The 18,911-nt window shown below is 46.6% G+C and overlaps 1 protein-coding gene across 1 annotated transcript; it reads right to left on the bottom strand.

The window, feature by feature from the left end:
• Positions 1–247: 247 nt before the first annotated feature.
• Positions 248–17,374, bottom strand: gnai1 (guanine nucleotide binding protein (G protein), alpha inhibiting activity polypeptide 1). Its single transcript, XM_042078156.1, has 9 exons — positions 16,925–17,374; positions 9,579–9,621; positions 9,317–9,458; positions 8,757–8,914; positions 6,852–6,980; positions 5,683–5,812; positions 3,043–3,196; positions 1,592–1,802; positions 248–909 (listed from the first exon to the last, which is right to left on the bottom strand). The coding sequence occupies exons 1-8, from the start codon at positions 17,040–17,042 to the stop codon at positions 1,612–1,614; spliced, it is 1,065 nt and encodes a 354-aa protein (XP_041934090.1). The 5' UTR covers positions 17,043–17,374; the 3' UTR covers positions 248–909; positions 1,592–1,611.
• Positions 17,375–18,911: the final 1,537 nt, after the last annotated feature.

Consider the following 18,911-nt stretch of genomic DNA (forward strand, 5'->3'; position numbering starts at 1 on the left):
GTCACCTTTTTTGTTTAATGACTGGCTGACAATGTGTCTGAGACGGCTGGTATTGTTAGAAACGGACAGAGCCGTTCACCTGAGTGTGGTGAGGACTCGTCCCTCTCGCCTCTGATGGCGGAGAATCAAGCAGAAGGGCGATGAGCTCTTTTGTGGGGGGTTTCCATGGAAACCACCACTGTCGCTGCCCGTTTCTCACCGACAAAGCCTCCTTCAATCCCTTTCTAACACTACACCTTTGTATGCTGAAACATTCACACATCCACATGTCACACACACACACACACACACACACACACACGACCTGGAGGTTTGTGCTCACACTGGATGGGGAGGTTGGGAGTGGGGAGTGGGTGGGGTGGGGGGGTCAGGTTCATACAGACTTTTTACACATTTTATGTTGGAGCTGTTCAACAGGCAACAAACCAAGCATTTCCACAAGGACTGCAGAAAAAAAGGCATGCGAAGGCACAAGTACCAACAAACTGGACTTGGAATAAAATCCTTTTTTATATCCAACAATCTAGATAGGGGTTGGGGGGAGGATAAAGAACTTTTTTCCAGCGAAGGCAAGCCTCTTTTTCAATGAAAGAAAAGCAACAAAAAAAGGAGACAGGTCCTTCTTTACCAAAAAAAACAAACAATAAAAACAAATGGTGGAAAATAAAACATAGCAGTGACAGTAAGTCATACAAACATTCTACACAAATTCTTTTTTTTTCCTTTTTTGTAACGCTACTTTTAAAATGTCCCAGGACAAAAAAAGTTAATAAAATAAAACATAAATAAAGCTGAAAAAAGTGGCATATTGTACAGCACTGGTCCAGGACTCATTTCCCCATAAACTTGCTCAGAATGTTTTCATTACAGAAAAGAAACAATAGCACATTAGCTTGGCCCTCGCCTCACCTGTGGGAAAAGAGAGAGAGAGAGAGAGAGAGAGAGAGAGAGAGAGAGAGAGAGAGAGAGAGAGAGAGAGAGAGAGAGAGAGAGAGAGAGAGAGAGAGAGAGAGAGAGATGACCATCAACTGACTGATAAAAGCATCACCACAACAATCCAGTCAGAACATCCCAAACAATGATCCTGTTCTTCATATTACGCCAATAAATGATGCCAGATGAAATACGACTGACTCACTAATCATTCAAGCAATGATTTCATAAACACCTCAAGCACACATTAACAAGAGAGGGCAGGCTGTGAGCTCACACTGATCAAAGCTAGGGTGATAAAAACAATGTGGGAATTGTGACGTTTCTGCCTTGTAAAATGGTCTATTGGGAATGTTTTGAAAGGATTAGTACTCTGCTCACTCTATGACAATTAATTATTCGTTCCTTCATTCGTTTGTTCATTCATTTCATCTAAGGCTTTTGATAAATGTTATCATTTATGTTGATAAATGATAAATGTTAGTCTCTTACATAAACCAATCACAGGGACAGTCCCCCTGGAGCACTACCAAAAGGAAAGGGGAAAATGATCTAAAGAACTTGTAGAATTTGTGGTTGTATATTATGTGCACATGGCAAAGTGGCAGTGGTGTGTGTGTGTGTTTGGAGGTGGGGGTGCACAGCAGAGAGTCCTCACCAGATGGCCATCTCAAGCTTCTAGAAGAGTCCACAGTCCTTCAGGTTGTTCTTGATGATGACGTCTGTGACGGCGTCGAAGACGAACTGCACGTTCTTGGTGTCAGTAGCGCACGTGAAGTGCGTGTAGATCTCCTTGGTGTCCTTCCTCTTGTTCAGGTCCTCGAACTGACACTGGATGTAGGCGGCCGCCTCCTCGTAGGTGTTGGACCCTGAGAGGGACAAAATGGGGCAAACAAGAAAGACAGAGACACAACAAGAGGATGTCACTCCTTAAGGGTAAACGAGAGGTGTGTGTGTGTGTGTGTGTGTGGAGGGAGAGCTGACTGACGGATAAAGGAAGCACTTGTCCATCCTTCTAATAAATAACTCGCTAGTCAACTCAATGACTAATAAATACATAAGTTACAGGCCATGTAAGCTCGCTCGCTCGCTCTCTCTCAAAAAGGAAAACAAAAGGGCCAGGAAGAGGAAGTGAGGTCATGGGAGTACCAGAGAGGATGTGGATCCGCCACTATAAGTGCGGATATGGACACAGGCACTTGACACAAGGAGCGCGGGTGGTGTATGTATATGTGTGTGTGTGTGTGTGTGTGTGTGTGTGTGTGTGTGTGTGTTGGGCGACTTGACGTGGCCACCGAGCTTTCCTCCGTTTGTGCTTCCCACAGATGCTATTGTCATGGGGCTTCCTGGCAGCTGAGTGTCAGGCCCTCCATACACCACAACGCTCACTGACCACACCAGACAGCCCCCACAGGGGATTTTACAAGTAGGTTATTAGCATACGATGCCGGCCTGTTATTGTGTGTGTGTGTGTGTGTGTATGAAACAAGGAAGGACCCGACTGTCTGGTGCATTGGGTATTTGTTTTGTCTGAATGGCACGCATGCTGCACCAGGAAATGTGCTGCTGTTATTGTGTTTGCATGCGTGTGTATGTATGTGTATGTATGTGTGTGTGTGTGTGTAGGTGGGAGTGCAAGTGTGTGTATGTCGATGTGTGTGTGTGTACTCTGGTGTATTGAGTACTTGTTTTGTATGCGTGACATGTATGCTGAACCAGGAAATAATGAGCTGCTCTTATTGTTTGCGTGTGTGTGTATGGTGCGTGTATGTATGCATGTGTGTGTGTGTGTGTGTGTGTGTATGTGAAACAAGGAAGGTGCAGACTCTCTGGTGTATTGAGTACTTGTTTTGTATGCGTGGCATGTATGCTGAACTAGGAAATAATGCGCTGCTGTTATTGTGTCTGTGTGTAGGTGAGTGTAGGCATGCGTGTGTGTGTGTGTGTGTGTGTGTGTGTGTGTGTGTGCGTGCGTGCGAATACCTATGTATGTATGCTGTAAGTGTAGAAAGAGGAAGTAATCAATTTGACATTGCGACAATGTTCTATATATAGCTGACAACATTAACCAGGAGGTTAGTGAGTTGTTTGTGCCATAGGATGGCATACCTGCATACTCGGGGTAACAGATGGTCAGGGGACTCTTTTTGATCTTCTCCTCAAACAGGTCCTTTTTGTTGAGGAACAGGATGATGGAGGTCTCCGTGAACCACTTGTTGTTGCAGATGCTGTCGAACAGCTTCATGCTCTCATGCATGCGGTTCTGGCCAGGAGGAGAATTGAGCCGTATGTCAGACTTGTATTGATTTTGCCTTACTTACATTGCATTTAGATGAATACATTTAGCAGACACTTTTCATCCAAAGATACTTACATATGTCAACTATATAACAAGTCCCCGTAGAAACATGGGTTAAGTGCCTTGCACAACAGTGGAAGCCGGTAATTGAAGCCCAACTTTTCAGTCTATTCCATGCTAGCCCAGCTCCTTAAGCACTACGCTACCACCACCCCAAATTGAGCCATGTGACGCCTTGTTGTATAGATTTTAGCTTACTTTCTTTTCTTTTTTTATGAGCACTCTGTACCACTTCTCCTTGAGTACACCTCATTCAGTCAAGAGACACGGCTACTAAGATGGAGCAGGGCTTAAATTTCATTTTCCAAATGAATGAATTCCCCCCTTAGGTTCTTCAAGTAGGGGGGATTTACAGAATTTGGGGGGGGGTTGCCTTTATCTGGTCTTTTCTTTGGGCACCCACACCAATTTAAGGGATTCTCTGTACTATAATTACAGTTCTCTAGGTCTCTATTTTTCTATAGGTCTATTTTTTTTACTTTCTCTCATGTGTCTTACCTTTTCATTTGAAAAAAGAAAAGAACCAAACTGCCCTTAGAATTCATGAACTTTTAATCTTGTGTAGGCTATTTAACTTGAGAACAACATGTGTGACAACTATTTAACTTGACAACTACATTTGTATAGTAACATCGGCTGGTAAAAGGCACAGGGACATACATTTTGCAAACTGAACAGCTGATTACACCGTTGTGAAAATAGAGCCAAGGATGTATTTTGAGCCAGTTAGGCAGGAACTTGTCTTTGGGCTGTTTCACGTGTAACATCGTCGCTACCTGTGGGATCCTGCAGATTGCTAACTGCATGACTCGCATTGCGGTTTGCGCTGTTGGAATCGGATTCACATGCTTTCCTCTTATCGGGTGAAACTTCACATATCATATATGCAAGTAGGCTTACGTTTTAGCCAGCGGTACATGTTTGCATGACGTAAAGGTTGTACCGCTGAACGATACTTTCAATAAACGTCTTCGTGGTCGTAGCGGAGAGAGTGAGGATTTTTGGAGGGAAGGGGGCGGCAAGCGCAAAGTGGTTCTGTGTGTGTGTGTGTGTGTGTGAGTGTGTTTGTGTGTTTGTGTGTGTGTGTCTGCGTCTGCGTGAAGCTATGTTCAATTCAACTCGGTAGGCTAGTTGATCCGTCTGGTCAATAGCCCCGCATTCACGTCACAGATTAGAATAACGTCATCAGACAGGCTGTAAAGTGTATGCGAGAATTTCTCGCATTATGATGCGGGATTTGAACAAATTATGCGCAATATCCGCAATCCCGCAGTGAAAATTAGGCCCTGTGGAGGCTGAAATGCTGAATCTCTTCACATGGCATTGCTGATTCTGGGTACATTTGATAATAAAGAAACCTTGAATCTGAACAGTATAGGATCGTATTAAAAATACTGTACACTAAAACTAGATAAAATACCCAAGAGAAGCCAGAACAGGGATTTTTTTAAGAAAACAAGTGTCAGTGTTACTTCCACAAGTCCTTCCAAGATGCTCGATGGTTTTTTAATCCCCCAATGTTGTCTTCCAGGCAGCGCTGCAACCGTCGACATAAAGGCACCTAATCCTAAACCTAACCTTAACCCCAACCCATGCCTAAGCCTAGTGGCTTCCAGGCAGCGTTGCCTTGAAGACAACGTTGGGGGCTTAAAACACCAAGAAACTTCCAAGACATCCAAGATGTGGAAATGCACAGTTACTGGCAGGCTAAACCAGGCAACGAAATGCAATGGAAACGTTTGCGGGGTGTGTTCAGCAACAATTAGCTTCCACTATAATCAATGGAACTGGCTACACCAGACATGCAAATTAGACTAGACTAAGGGCCCTTTTCCACCAAAGCTTCGTATCCAACTGTGAACGCCAAGTTACCCATTCATTTCAATGGGAACCTCATTGAGCTCCGGTCACAGGCTCTCATGGAGGTTCCCATTGAAATGAATGGGCCACGTGGGGGACACAGTCGTACACGAAGCTATGGTGGAAAACCACCGCCCTAAATCTATTTTCACACTCCACAAACAGAGTGCCTCAGTCGTGCACCTGGTGTAACCCAGTTGTTAGTCTTCAGCGGACGGAACATCGTCAGTGGAGACTGTCTGGTGTCTCTGTGCATTTGCTAAGGGCATGCTATGAGAAATGGAGCTGAGAGAGGAGGAGGATGAGCAGGAAGAGGAGGAGAGAGCAGGAGGAGGAGCAGGAGGAAGAGGAGGAGAGAGCAGGAGGAAGAGGAGGAGGAGAGAGCAGGAGGAAGAGGAGGAGGAGGAGGAGAGAGCAGGAGGAAGAGGAGGGGGAGGCAGGAGGAAGAGGAGGGGGAGGAAGGAGGAGGAAGAGGATGAGGAAGAGGAGGAAGAGGATGAGGAGGAGAGAGGAGGAGGAGGAAGGCTCACCATCTCCTCATCCTCAGCCAGCACCAGGTCATAGTCACTCAGGGCCACGCAGAAGATGATGGCCGTCACGCCCTCGAAGCAGTGGATCCACTTCTTACGCTCGGACCTTTGACCACCCACATCAAACATCCTAAAAAGGAGGACAGGGATATCTTAAAAAACACACAATTCCACACACACACACACAGATCAGGGTGAGCTACATATGATGTGCCCTCACATCATGTGCCACATCAGAAGTTGTTCAATAATGGTGTTGTAACTGTGGTGTACAGGTACTGACAGTAAGCGTGTGTGTGTGTGTGTGTTTCCAGTGAGAATGCCTAACTCCCTTCATCCCTACACACACACACACATACACGTTCAACAAACAATTTTAGTGCGAGTGACTAGGGCCATTAGCGGTTGCCTGCCTTGGGTCACAGTGATGCATGTCGGGTCCCGCACATTAAAACCCCTGAGCAGGAGCTTGAATTCCCTTATTGCTGCTTGAGTTGGATGTGGTCCATATGCTTCCTAGTAATTACCAGCTGCTGGCAGGGTTAACCATGGCCAATGGTTGTGTGTGTGTGTGTGTGTGTGTGTGTGTGTGTGTGTGTGTGTGTGTGTGTCTCAAGAGCTTACTTTCACGACCGGCAAGGAGAAGTTTCAAATGAAACAGATGACTGACTGACTGACGTGGTGGTGGAGTTCAGAGAGCCGAGCGTTTCTCTCTTCCTGTTTGCATCATTCAGGGGGAAGGTAAAAGGCTGTGACTCATCAGTCTCTGTTTTATAGGCTTGCTTTCTCAATTTCCTTCTCCCTGTTATTATCTTGGGTGTTTTCTTCCATGTGATCTCATCCTCTTGCCCACATTTGGTTTGATTCTCACCCCCCCACCCACCCACCCTCCTAATTCTCCCTTCACAGCTGTGTGGATGTTCCCTTGTTTACGTCCACCTCTCCACACTTCCACCACTTCATCCCTCCCTCCTTCCACACTTCCACCCCTCTATACCTCCTTTAACACCCATCTTCTCCTTATCTTTTTCTTCTCTTGATGTGTAATCATTCAAGGACGTCGGAACGAGGAAGTGGGTCCAGATAGCGCTGCATGCCAAGTGTTTTGTGCGTGTGTGTGTGTGTGTGTGTGTGTGTGTGCGTGGGGAGGGGGGGTGTTGGTCACTTACTTGAAGTGTAGGTCTTTGAAGGTGAAGTGGGTCTCCACGATGCCGGTGGTCTTGACTCGGGTCCTCAGCACGTCCTGCTGAGTGGGGATGTAGCTGGCCTGAGATATCCTGTCCAGATCGTTCAGGTAGCTGAATAAAAAAAAATATAAAAAAAAACTCCAGAGATGACTCGGAGTGCTTTTGCCACAGCTCTCTCACAATGTGACACATATGGACACAATCACCATGGAGCTCCACTCTCTCAACACACACACACACACCACCAAATGAGAACTAACAGAAATGGCAGTAGGAGGAGGGCAGCCTGAGGTGTAAAATGACATAAGACGAGAGAGAGAGAGAGAGAGAGAGAGAGAGAGAGGGAAAAAGAAAAACAGATCAAGAGAGTCATAACAGCCACAGGGACAATGCTGCTATTGTTGTCCGTTGTGGGCTGGATGATGTGGGCTGCAGTGTCCACACACACAGGCGGTTGGTCTTTGCACACATGGAGGCAGGGGTACAGTCCCCCACACCCCACTCCTCTAGAGGAGCGGAGTCCAGCCCCCCAGGGGCTAGGGATTAGTGGCTCTAGAAATCGCTAATCTGCTGTAACACACACACACACACACACACACACACACACACACTTTTACTGTAGGAACAACCTTGTAGTGTTGCGGTCCAAAAATGATGACAACACTCTCCGATCACACCTTCCAACACACACACACACACAGTCTCGCTCCACTCTCTCTGGCTCATGCACACACACGCAACCTAATTGTGAAATTTGCGTCAGCGATAGTGTTTCCTGAAATGAAAACAAACAGTATCACTGTGTTTGCGTACGGGTTTATGTGTGTGTGTGTGTGTGCGCTGATCAGCAGAGGCACGCAATGGGCTGTGTCTGCAGCCAAGATGTGTTTAGGATATCGATCAGGACGAGGGGGACAAAAGGGGAACACCCTGGCAGCTGCTACTGCCAAGTAAGAAAAATGATGCAAGTTATGGCCTGTGCTCCAAAACAAAACCCAAGGGATTTCCAGTGCACACACACACACACACAGAAACACCCCCCCCCTTTTCACAGGAAATGTCCTAAGCAGCTGATAATGACTCTTTCATAACGTCTTTGTAGGTTTACCCAGCATAACGTCACGACGATTACCATGCGGGCTGTGTGCTGCACCTCTTCCCGTATCTCTCTCTCTCTCTCTCTCTCGTCTGTGACAGGCCGGGGCGGACATGAGCTAGCTAAAGCACTAAAGCCAAACTCAAAGTCAAGGGCACGGGCGTCCACCGTGAGAATGTTACAAGGTTAGAAACAGCAGCGCAAATATTGACAGGTCTGGGATCGGAGATTAAAGGTCAGACCAGTGGTGGAAGTGGAAGTGCTCGGCAGCGAGCGAGCGAGGGAGTGTTTGTGCACTTGACAGAACCAACAAAAGGCGAAGAGTATGTTTTTGAACATAAAGTACGTTTTTCAGCAATTCGTGACTGGTTCTAGGTACTGCAATTCTTCAAAAACCGAGGCTTCCTGCAGCTGAAACGTGAAACGTGCTGTAAACCTGGCACCTCTGGGACTCCCTCAACTCCAAAGTTGTGGCTCTTTGATGAATCTCAATGAGTGGAAGAGGGTGGGTCAGATGGAGTGAAACAGAAAGTAGATGAAAGAGTGACTGCAAGACAAGAGGTAGCAAGACTGGTTTCAAGTGCTGTAGAGAGTGAAAGCAGGTGAGAACCTATGAGGGAGAGACGGGCACTGTGAGAGAGAGAGAGAAAGAGAGACCGAGAAAGAGAGTGTAAGTGAGAAAAACAATGAAAGACAGACAAAGAGAAAGAGGAAAAAAGACAGATGGACAGAAAGAAAGAAAAATATATAGAGAGAGAAAACCATGGAAAGAGGGGGGGGGGGGGACTCACTAGGCTGCCGAGTCGTTGAGCTGGTACTCGCGTGAGCGGCTGAAGCAGGCCTGCACGCCACCATCCTTCCACAGCCGCTTGATGACCCCCGCCAGCTCGGCTGTCATGAAGCCCTCCTCCGCAGAGCCCGCCAGCACAAACAGCTGCCGCGCGTCGTCCTGGCACACACACACACACACACACACACACAGGGTTACATTTACAGTCTGCGGGCGTATCACATAGCCATACCACATACCCATTAGCATAACCGCCATCATGTGGTGGATCATGTTCTCATCGTCCATGTCCCTGATGCAGTCACATCATAGAGTATCAAAATGACAGTGGCACCATAGCACTGGCGAACGCCACATGGGCCTCCCTACATGCTACAGGTTAGACAAATGTCTAGTTCATGCTGACTTCAATACTTTTTGCTTGTTTTGATGGTTTGTCTCTCCCTCTCTCCCGAGGCCCTCTGTCGTCTTAACGGGAAATTATGAGAGGAAACCTTTTAACTAATGTGCAGCTTACTCACCACTTAAAAGACAAACACACACACACACACACAAACTTACAGCTCGTGCCGCGTCCCCAAAGTCGATCCGGAGGCGGCCCATGGCTCTGATAATGGCGATGATGGACTGGATGGTGTTGCTGTAGACCACCGCCTTGTACTGCTTGCACTCCTCCTCTGAGTAACCCGCCTCATGGATAATTCTAGAAAAGGAAAGTGGTCACCAGTGAGCGTGGGAAAGGGGCAGACCGGTCAAACCCATCTGGCGGCAACTTATTATGTACGAGCCCTTTTACTGCAAAAGCAACAACGGCAATACTTACTTCATCTGTTTGACAATTGTACTCTTCCCAGACTCCCCAGCACCTGAGAGAGAGAGAGAGAGAGGGAAAAGAAAAGATAAATAATTTAATTTATGTGCTCACTTAGTTCCATGAGCATCAGCAGATCAGCAATGCAGCCCCAGTTGACAGCATTTCCCTTGGAGCACTCAAAACATAATTGGAATTCTTCACCCATAAAAGCTGAAGTGATCAACATTCTAACTATCCATCCTCATTCTCAACCCAAACATAATACATTCAAATTTCTGACGTGACAGAAAATGCTAACACAGAGGTCACTTAAAGGTGAAACAGCCCAAAGTTCCTGCCTAACTGGCTCAAAATGCATCCTTGGCTCGATTTTCACGACGGTGTAATCAGCTGTTCAGATTGCAAAATTTATGGCCCTGTACCTTTTACCAGCCGATGTTACTGTACAAATGTTGTTGTCAAGTTAAATAGTTGTCAACATGTTGTTCTCAAGTTAAATAGCCTACACGAATCCCTTAAATTGGTGTGGGTGCCCAAAGAAAAGACCTGATAAAGGCAACCCCCCCCCAAATTCTGTAAATCCCCCCTACATGAAGAACCTACAGGGGGAATTCCCCCCCCATTTTGGAAAATGAAATTTAAGCCCTGATGATGGCCATTGTCGAGAATGTGTCCTTGGACAGTCGAACTATAATCAAGCTAGAAATTCATAGATTGCAAGGACACAAATAAATAATTAGGCTGCACTCCAAATCTCTGGGAAACCTTCTTCCAACACAGAAACAGTGGGTAGCTGTGAAGTGGGTAACGCATCAGTGAGGACATCACAAATCTTCAAAAGTTACAACACAATCATTATATGTCTAGTGTTGTACAGCCTCAAAGGAACACAGACATCACTGCAGAAATCTATAAAAAGAACATCTAGCTTTTACCAACCACAAGCCTCATCTTGATGGGTTTCGCTTAATGGTCTACAGTGCCAGGTGTTCAATAAGCCACAGAGCACCCCTCACACGTACTCTTCCTTCCTAGCACTTCCTCCTTAAGCTCATTCTCTACATACCTCCAAGAGTGTTACTATCACATCTACTCTCCACCTTATTTCTACAGTTACCAGAGACAAACTACAGTGCTTGCCTGCACTCATAGTGAAGACCAAATCTCACAAGACAAGAAACAGATTTATCCATTTATCTGTGGTGACCAACAAGCATTTTATAGACGTAGCAGATTGATTTTGTTTTTTTTAAATCAAGCAGCAGAGGGGATCGATCGCTCCTCTCCTCGGCTCGGCTCTGCTGGCCTCTCTGTCTGCTGTGTGATGGCTCTCAGGCTATTGGCACATCTGTGGAGCACCACTTATGAGCCATTATCTGCCTCCCTAGAGCAGAGAGTGCTTTGGCGTCACAAAAGCCACCCACTGCCCCCCCCCCCCCTGGTGCCCAGAGCTCTGGAGCTGGGGAATGGGGCTGGGGACAGGGGACATTGGGGGGTGGACCGATTGACTGTGATGGGTGCTGTGGGCTGCTGGAGGAATGGATGAAGGGTGGGGGGTAAGGCTGGGAGTTGCTCCCATGTGACTACATGACAGCAGGGAGAGAACCCTGAGAGTCTCCCCTACCTGAAAGTCACCTGTACATATGGGCATATGGAAGCCCCTCTCCCTCACTCGCTCAATCTTGACCTCTCTCTCTCTCTCTCGCTCACACACGTATGCACGAGCAGCGTCTATACAATCATCCGATCAGCCAAGCAAGTATGTCACAATAACTCTACCCTTGCGGAAAACTTGTCACTGCTGGTCCATTGGAGGTGTGTAGAACCGAACAGTGCAGAAACAGAATCTCCTCAATGTTACCCGATACACGGGCCCCCTTTCAGGGGAGTGCTGTGCAGGCTACTGGTGGTGGTGGTGGTGGTGGTGCAGCGTGGAGGCCAAACAACGTCACACATAACCAGAGATGGAGATGCAGCTCCCAGCACATCACACCAATAACATCAGCATAAGCCCAGGGAACAGCCAGTGCATTATTTACGAGTGTACAGCAGGAATGAGCCAGAGGCACTGAGAGAGACAGATAAACACAAAGCAAGGGATGGAGGGAGAGAGAGAGAGAGAGAGAATGAGAACAGAAGAAAGAAAGAAAGAGCGCGAGAGAGAAAGAGCGTAGAGTAGTGAACGTGATCACCATCGGTCGGAGTGGCACACGCCTGCCTGCTGCCAGCGCTCTCGCTCGTACGTCATGCTGCCATGGCAACTGGGGCCATTACCAAAGACTTGAGGCACAGAGACAGACAGGAGGAAAGACTATAAGCAACTGTGAGAGAGAGAGAGAGAGAGAAGCGCACTCTGGCTTTGTTTACAGGGAGGCTAACATCAACACAGCTCAACTCGTTGACTGAGCACGGCAATATGGAGAGACACTATTGCCATATAATCAGCCAGAATTCGGTACGGCGTTAAGCTGCATGCTAACCGCCAGTGACGAATAGAGGAAGTGGGAGCATCCATGCGACTCCAGCCGCATGTGCATGTGCATGTGTGCGAGTACATGCTCGTATAGTCCCCGTCTCGCTCGTTTTTTCCCCACGGTGAATTCTGCCCAACAGCTCCCCGCACTCCTTCATTAAAAAGAAATGATCTCTCTCTCTTTCTATCTCCCTTTGTCTCTCCATTCGGTCCTCACTTCCTCTCATTGCCTTTGTTTCTCCCTCTACATTTCAAAATAAGGTGAAAAGTGCCACGAAAAACACACACACACACACACACACACACACACACACACACACACACACTTTGGAAGGTGACCTCTTAGCGCCAGGTGTCTAATCCAGGAACTCAGCGTCTGTGCCCCTAAACCTGGCCCGTCATGTCTGTGCTGTACAGCGTCTCATCAGACCCTGCTGTCAGCCCCAAAAAACCCCTCTCCTCTCCAGTGACCTGGCAAGAGTTTGGGGGCGTCGGACACAAACTTGTGTCTTTACAGTGCCTCATTATCTGTGATGGGATGCTGGGCTGGAAGGGCATGTTGATGCCGCCACCTCCCCCTCCCTCTCTCTCTTCCTCTATCCAGCTCTCCCTCTCTCCGGGAGCAGAGGGAGGCTTGGTGGTGTGCTGGCACCTGTAATTGGACAGATTTCACTGGGGGCCACATTATTTTAATTACGTGTCACCACTGCGCTGCGGTGGCCTACAAGAGGAGGGTGGTGGAGGTGGAGGTGGCGTGCGGCGCTCTGCTGAGCCTGTCTGCAATGTGGCAATGCTAAACATACCATTAAGAGGTCCGGGCGGAGAGAGAGAGGGAGAGAGAGAGGGGAGAGAGAGAGAGAGAGAGAGAGAGAGAGAGAGAGAGGGAGAGAGAGGGAGAGAGAGAGCACAGGGCGCTTGCTTCCCTGCAGTGGCACCATAATCAGCCATGACATGCCCCTGGTGACTGCAGGGCTTTTCAATCTGGAGCAAATAAACCCCTCCACAAAGCTATGTATGTGTGTGTGCGTGCATGGCGTGCGAGTGTATGTTCAAAGAATGAAAGGCCTTAAACCTGCACAATGAAGGGTCATATTTTTCAAAGGGTCTCTCCCCAAACACACCCTCTCTATCTACCACTCAGCCCCTTGACATCATCGTATGTGAAACTAGAGAGCGAGGGAGGGGCTTGTGAGACTAGGCCTTACATAACTGACCCAACACATCTTAGCCTGGTGACATCACAGCCACTTGCCCCCCCCCCCCCCCCCCTGCATCTTCAAAGCACATGTGGCAAAGAAGGGCCAGTAGATCTCCTTCGAGCGAGGAACCACTGCTGAACCGCAGAACCTAGAACCGACAACCCCTGCATCCACGTCACTGGGTCCCTCAGTGGTGTCAGATTACAGCCATAGTGACACACCCGGCCCACCGTGTTGGGGGTGCAGCTGCTTTCTGTTTTGAGCAATTTAAAACCCAACTCATGGAAAACTACCAAACTCTTAACCAAACAAGATGGGCTCGGAGTAAAAAAACTACCGAAATAGTTTCTGCGCTCAATTCTGCAATTCACTGGGTAATTATCATGGGGACAAAGTGGAGCAGCAATAACCAAAGATGGGGTGAGAGAGCTACGGGAAGGGAAGAAAAGAAAATACAAAAGAAGGTGAAGCATGTGGCAGAACAAAAATAACTATACGGCTGCTAAACACACAGCAGTAACACACGCAGCGCTAACATCATGGCCAATCCCAGCTGGAGGCTTCACACAACAGCTCCCCTACTTCTGTACTGATGGACTGACTGTCAGCGTGGAGGTGACAATGGGTGCTGGTAGCTGTCCAGACGTGACCGCACCAAAAGCCTGGCCAGTCAGTGAGCCACAGCGCTTCACTAATGTCGACAAGCCAGCCGTGATCTGGCACTCGTGGCCCCATGGGTGCCCATTACTATGCCATGAGTCACAGACTGACAATCTGACCCTCTGTCAAGAGGTTAAGAGGCACCCAACACCGAGATAATGCCCTCAGCTTTACCAACTAGGGACGTGGCCTGGAGTACCTTTTAGCCTTCATGGATTGTCTCTTTATGAAAATTAGGCTTTAAAAAAATAAAACATAAACAAGCAATACATTTATCATTTGGGGCACCATAGACTCATGGGCAAAACATGTGGTTAGAGAGGGTGCAAATTTGGCCCGGGTTCACTCCATTAAAATTCAAATGACCCCCCCCCCCCCACCCCCATCATGCAAATGGCTACCTGGGGGGGTGGGGGGTGGAATACTGGGGGCATGGTTACACACATCCTCTCACCACAGACGCCAATCGATCAATATACACACGACTATTAAATTATGTCAAGCCTCTTTAGTGGATAGTGGCGCACACAGGTTTTGACTAGACTAGAGGGTGAATGAGAGGTTAAAATACAAGAGCAGTGCGGATGGAGGACAGTGGCTAGCAGCAAGCAACAGATTTTGACAGGGACTTGTTGGAGAGAATTGGAAGCAGAAACACACACACACACACACACACACACACACACACACACACACACACACACACACACAACTGTGTTTGTGAATGTGGATGTTCCACAACAGCATCTGCACATCTAGGGCCCTATGTGGCAATGTGTATGTAATTGTATACCTTAGCATGTTCCTCTGTTTGGGTAGGCATCAGTCTGGGTAGGCTTTTGGGTCAAAATCTGTCTGCGTGTGTGTGTGTGTGTGTGTGTGTGTGTGTGTGTAGAGGGACACTGTAACAGCTCAACTCAGTGGAGAGGCTGCTTCAATTTTAATGACACAGTGGCTCAACTTACTGCTTCACCTCTTTCGCCTTCCCTTCCTTTCTTTCTTTCCTTCTCTCTATCATTCTTTTCTCCCACTGTTTTTTTTAACAATGTCAGCTGTTTGTGGGTCCTATTTGTCTTTAACTCCTTTATATGTGTCTTTCTTCCTGGTTCTGTTCTTTAACAGCCATCACCAAAGCTAGCTCCTTCATGGTCATCTGAACATGGCTAAGTGGCATCGTTACCTGGCGACCAGCTTTGATAGTTGAGACACACGAAGTGGCAAACATGTTGGCCAGACCTGTGTGTGTGTGTGTGTGTGTGTGTGTGTGAAGGGGACAGTGTGACTTCAGCACCAAACAGCAAAAAAGCAGCACACTAATTCCACAACCTCCTGTCCACTATAAAACCAATTCTAATATTTAAACCAGGTGTCATCTTAAATAATGAACAACAAATACCATCAAATCGTGGATATGACCAACACACACGCACAACAAGTGGGCCAGTCTCAATTATAACCTGTAATCCACATTTCCCCTTCACTTCATCAGTCTTGGCTTAAACTTTGCTTTAACATTGTTAATGAATCAAGTAGGCTTTTTTTGCTGGCCAGTTCACTACACTGACCTTTAAATTTCAAATAACTTTCAACATGTTTCTATTTGTGTAAGAAAGTAGATATGCCTTATTGCCATGCACTTAAAGATCAGATCATTCAGTATGGAAGAGGTACAGACAGCTAACTAGCTAAGTGCAGTCATCTATGAAAAACCCATGATGACATGTCTAATCTCTAATTATCCCATATGGCTTCTAAACATAAGCCAACAGATGCGTTTCTTTGGGAAGAATAGCAAGGACAAAGAATTATATTAGTCGTCAGGATTTAGGGCCTACACACATGGTAGGCTACTTAATATTTGTAAATGGCTTACTGTAGGTGATAAATGGGTGATCAGATAAGACCATCAATGTATGGTGAAAGTAAAAACAGTAGCCTACTAGTGCAATCTAGCCTATTTCAAAGGATCAATAGCCTATAAACAGTATCTGAACAATACAGGACTAGTAATGTGGTTTTGGATTCAGACTACAAGGGTTTCTTATATCAAGATTCAGGTTGGACTGATCATTCAAAAGATAGAATACAAAATCCTAAACTATACAGAAAATGGCCCATATTCACCATAAACAACTACAGATAAAACAAAAAAAAAAAAACGTCCACAACGTAGCCTAGGCCTAATAGAAAAAAAAATAACGGAAGTTAAAGTTACGTTTCAGGAAACGACTAACGAAAAATCCCAGCAATCGACACGTAAATTAAATAATCAACAAAGCCATTTTTCTCAATTATTCGGCGTGAGGAATTCTGGATCAACAGGTCCAATCAAGGGCCACGCTAATGCTGTTGGGGTATTGCAACACCCATGACATGGTTAAATAGGTGCTTAGCCAGTCTAACAGCTTGCATTCACACCCCAGCACGTTTTAGGCCCTTTCAAAAGATGCACTTCCGTCCACCTCAATGTTTAGCACGCAGATTTAGATTCCAGAATACAAATGCAAACACACCAAAATGTCTGGAATTTGAACCACGATAGTTGGAAACAATGCATCATTCGGAATCGGTTGCATCGGCTACTTTGTTGCTCTAGTGTTGGGTGGTTACCCCTACCAACAACACTGATGTGGACAAGCGAGGTAACAGAGGACTTGATTCCCTTTTGTCTTTCCTTCACCAGCGACAATAAAATGGCAGATTCTATCCAAATCAGAACTAATTCCATGACATAAATTGGATTTACGCGAGTGATAATGCAACCATTAGCTATTTCCAATTCGGCTGAAAATGTACACCGAGCACTGCATTGTGTAGCCTGAGCCCCCATTCTCATAGAGGCATTGGTGATTTGGTGGTGGGGGGGGGGGGGTCATTCGTTTAAAAATTACCATTTATGTTGGTTTTGTTTCAACGAGTGAAAACACGAATTAAGTGCTTACAAGTTTTAAAACGAGATAAAAACAGCAATTCGCCATTCTTGGACAATTCCGTAAAGTTCTTGCGCACCATGACTGCCTTACCTAGAAGGAGTAGCTTGACCTCCCTTGCGGCTTTCTCTCCGTCGTCTCGCAAATTTCTGTCGATCATTTTACTGCGCTCCACCGCCGCCTTGTCCTCGGTGCTCAAGGTACACCCCATCCTTAAGCGATTCCCCCGGTCGATGAAAAGGTAAAAGATAAAATATATACAATTCAAACATGCAAGGGTTAAAACGAGTAACTCCCGGAAAGCCACACGCCCTTGTGTAAAAAAAACGATGATCTAAAACAGCCTAAAAGGGAGAGATTCTCGACACAAAATGGAATGGGGTGACTGTGAGCGTCCTCCGGTGCCCCGCGTATATTCCCTGTGTTCTCTGCCGTCTCGGCTCTTAATAAAATGATAAAATAACGACACCAAATGGACTGTAACGACGCCCTCTTCCAGCGCGTCAGCCTCTGTTCTCAGTCATCAAGAGATTGCTGCTTCCTGTTCTCATACATGGCGGCTCGTGCACGTGTGTTTGGCAGCAGGCACGCGCCTATAGCTTCAACAGCAGATTACCGCGCATCTTTGTAGACACGAAACTGATCATGGCAGTGTCTACTACCGTGCAGCACTGCCCTCTGTTCCGTGCTTCTCTGCCTCCAGCAGTTGCCAACTCACCATTAAACCAGACGGATACTATTTTTGACACCACAAGCTACAAGACGGATAACAGTAATATATTGTCTACCACTTGCCCATGATCTCAATGAATATATCATATTTTGTTCATAGTCCACCCCGCCCCCCCTTTTTTTCTCTTTTACCACTAGTATTGCACTGATTGGTCTGTTAGTGAAATATGTATTTCCTTACCTTTTAACTCCAGGCACTATATTAACCTTTAAATGAAGGTCAAATATATTTTGTGAATAATCTAAAATTCTATTTGGTGAATTATTTTTTCCCTACAATTTAAAATCTAGATTTTAGAACCTTCATAGCCATGTTTCCAGAGAAACCTATATGCACCACGCCCTGAGATCTAGTTGCTTGACAACCTGAACCAAGCCTGGAATCTCTAGGAATCTGGATTGCCAATGGTGATGTAATATGTTCAGGCGACACAGGCACGGCACATCAGGAGGACTTCATATTTTCCAACAGTGCATTCCTGTCTGGACTCTGGTGTTTTACATATAATTTCAATGACAAATATGGGTCAGCAGGTAGGCAGGAAGCCTATGCAAAGCTGTGGAACCACCTCCGGCGATTTCCCTACCTTTCCCCATGCAACAGGTGCACGCTGATGTTGGTGCTATAAACAGGCTGCTCATCAGGCATTAAAACAACAACAAAACTCCAGAGATGGAAAACTTTCAAAACCTGCCACTCTACAAACAGATCACAGTAGGGTCACCTCGGTCTGGTGTGTGTATATTTATCTGGCAAAGACTAAAAACGTAGGCTGTAAGCATGTGTGGAACTGAAAGATCTCCCTTTGCCGGAGCGGTCTGGTCACTGTTTGCAGGGATCAAACTGGCAAAGTTGTGGGCCTACTGTGGGCGCGGGGGAGAGTGGCGGGGCTCCCAGTGGGATGCTAATGACAGTGTGTACAGGCTGAACATGGCACACAGTGGGAGATGGGCTCCCGAGGGAGGAGCCACGTCGAGGCCGGAGGTGTTGAGATGGTGGAACAGCTCCATCTAGAGTCAGAATCTCTCTCTCTCTCTCTCTCTCTCTCTCTCCTGCTCTCTTTTTTTCTTTCTTTCTTTCTCTCTCTTTTACACATACACACACACTCTCTCTTTCTCTCTCTCTTACACATGCACATACACACACACCATACCTGTCAATATTTAGCTTTCCAAAAACGGGAGATTTTTTTTTTTTTTGGGGGGGGGAGGTCAGTGTTTATAGCGGATCTGTGTTTGCATATTTAATACGTTTCATACACGTGTTTTAACACTGCATTTCGGTCGTTGCTTTTACCTTACCATTACCTTACGCATGCCAGTTATGTATCCGCCAGCTGCCTGCCTG

The sequence above is a fragment of the Alosa sapidissima genome, chromosome 22 (genome assembly GCF_018492685.1).
Source record: "Alosa sapidissima isolate fAloSap1 chromosome 22, fAloSap1.pri, whole genome shotgun sequence".
Classification (NCBI taxonomy): domain Eukaryota; kingdom Metazoa; phylum Chordata; class Actinopteri; order Clupeiformes; family Clupeidae; genus Alosa; species Alosa sapidissima.

Bases quoted from the DNA above. Each gene is read 5' to 3' on its own strand.
- gnai1 (XM_042078156.1), bottom strand. From the start codon at position 17,042: ATGGGGTGTACCTTGAGCACCGAGGACAAGGCGGCGGTGGAGCGCAGT. The intron at 5,813-6,851 runs GTAAGTGACCAA...CCTCCTTTTTAG, and splicing joins TTCAAAGACCTACACTTCAA to GATGTTTGATGTGGGTGGTC. The intron at 3,197-5,682 runs GTGAGCCTTCCT...CCTCCTGGCCAG, and splicing joins TGGCTGAGGATGAGGAGATG to AACCGCATGCATGAGAGCAT.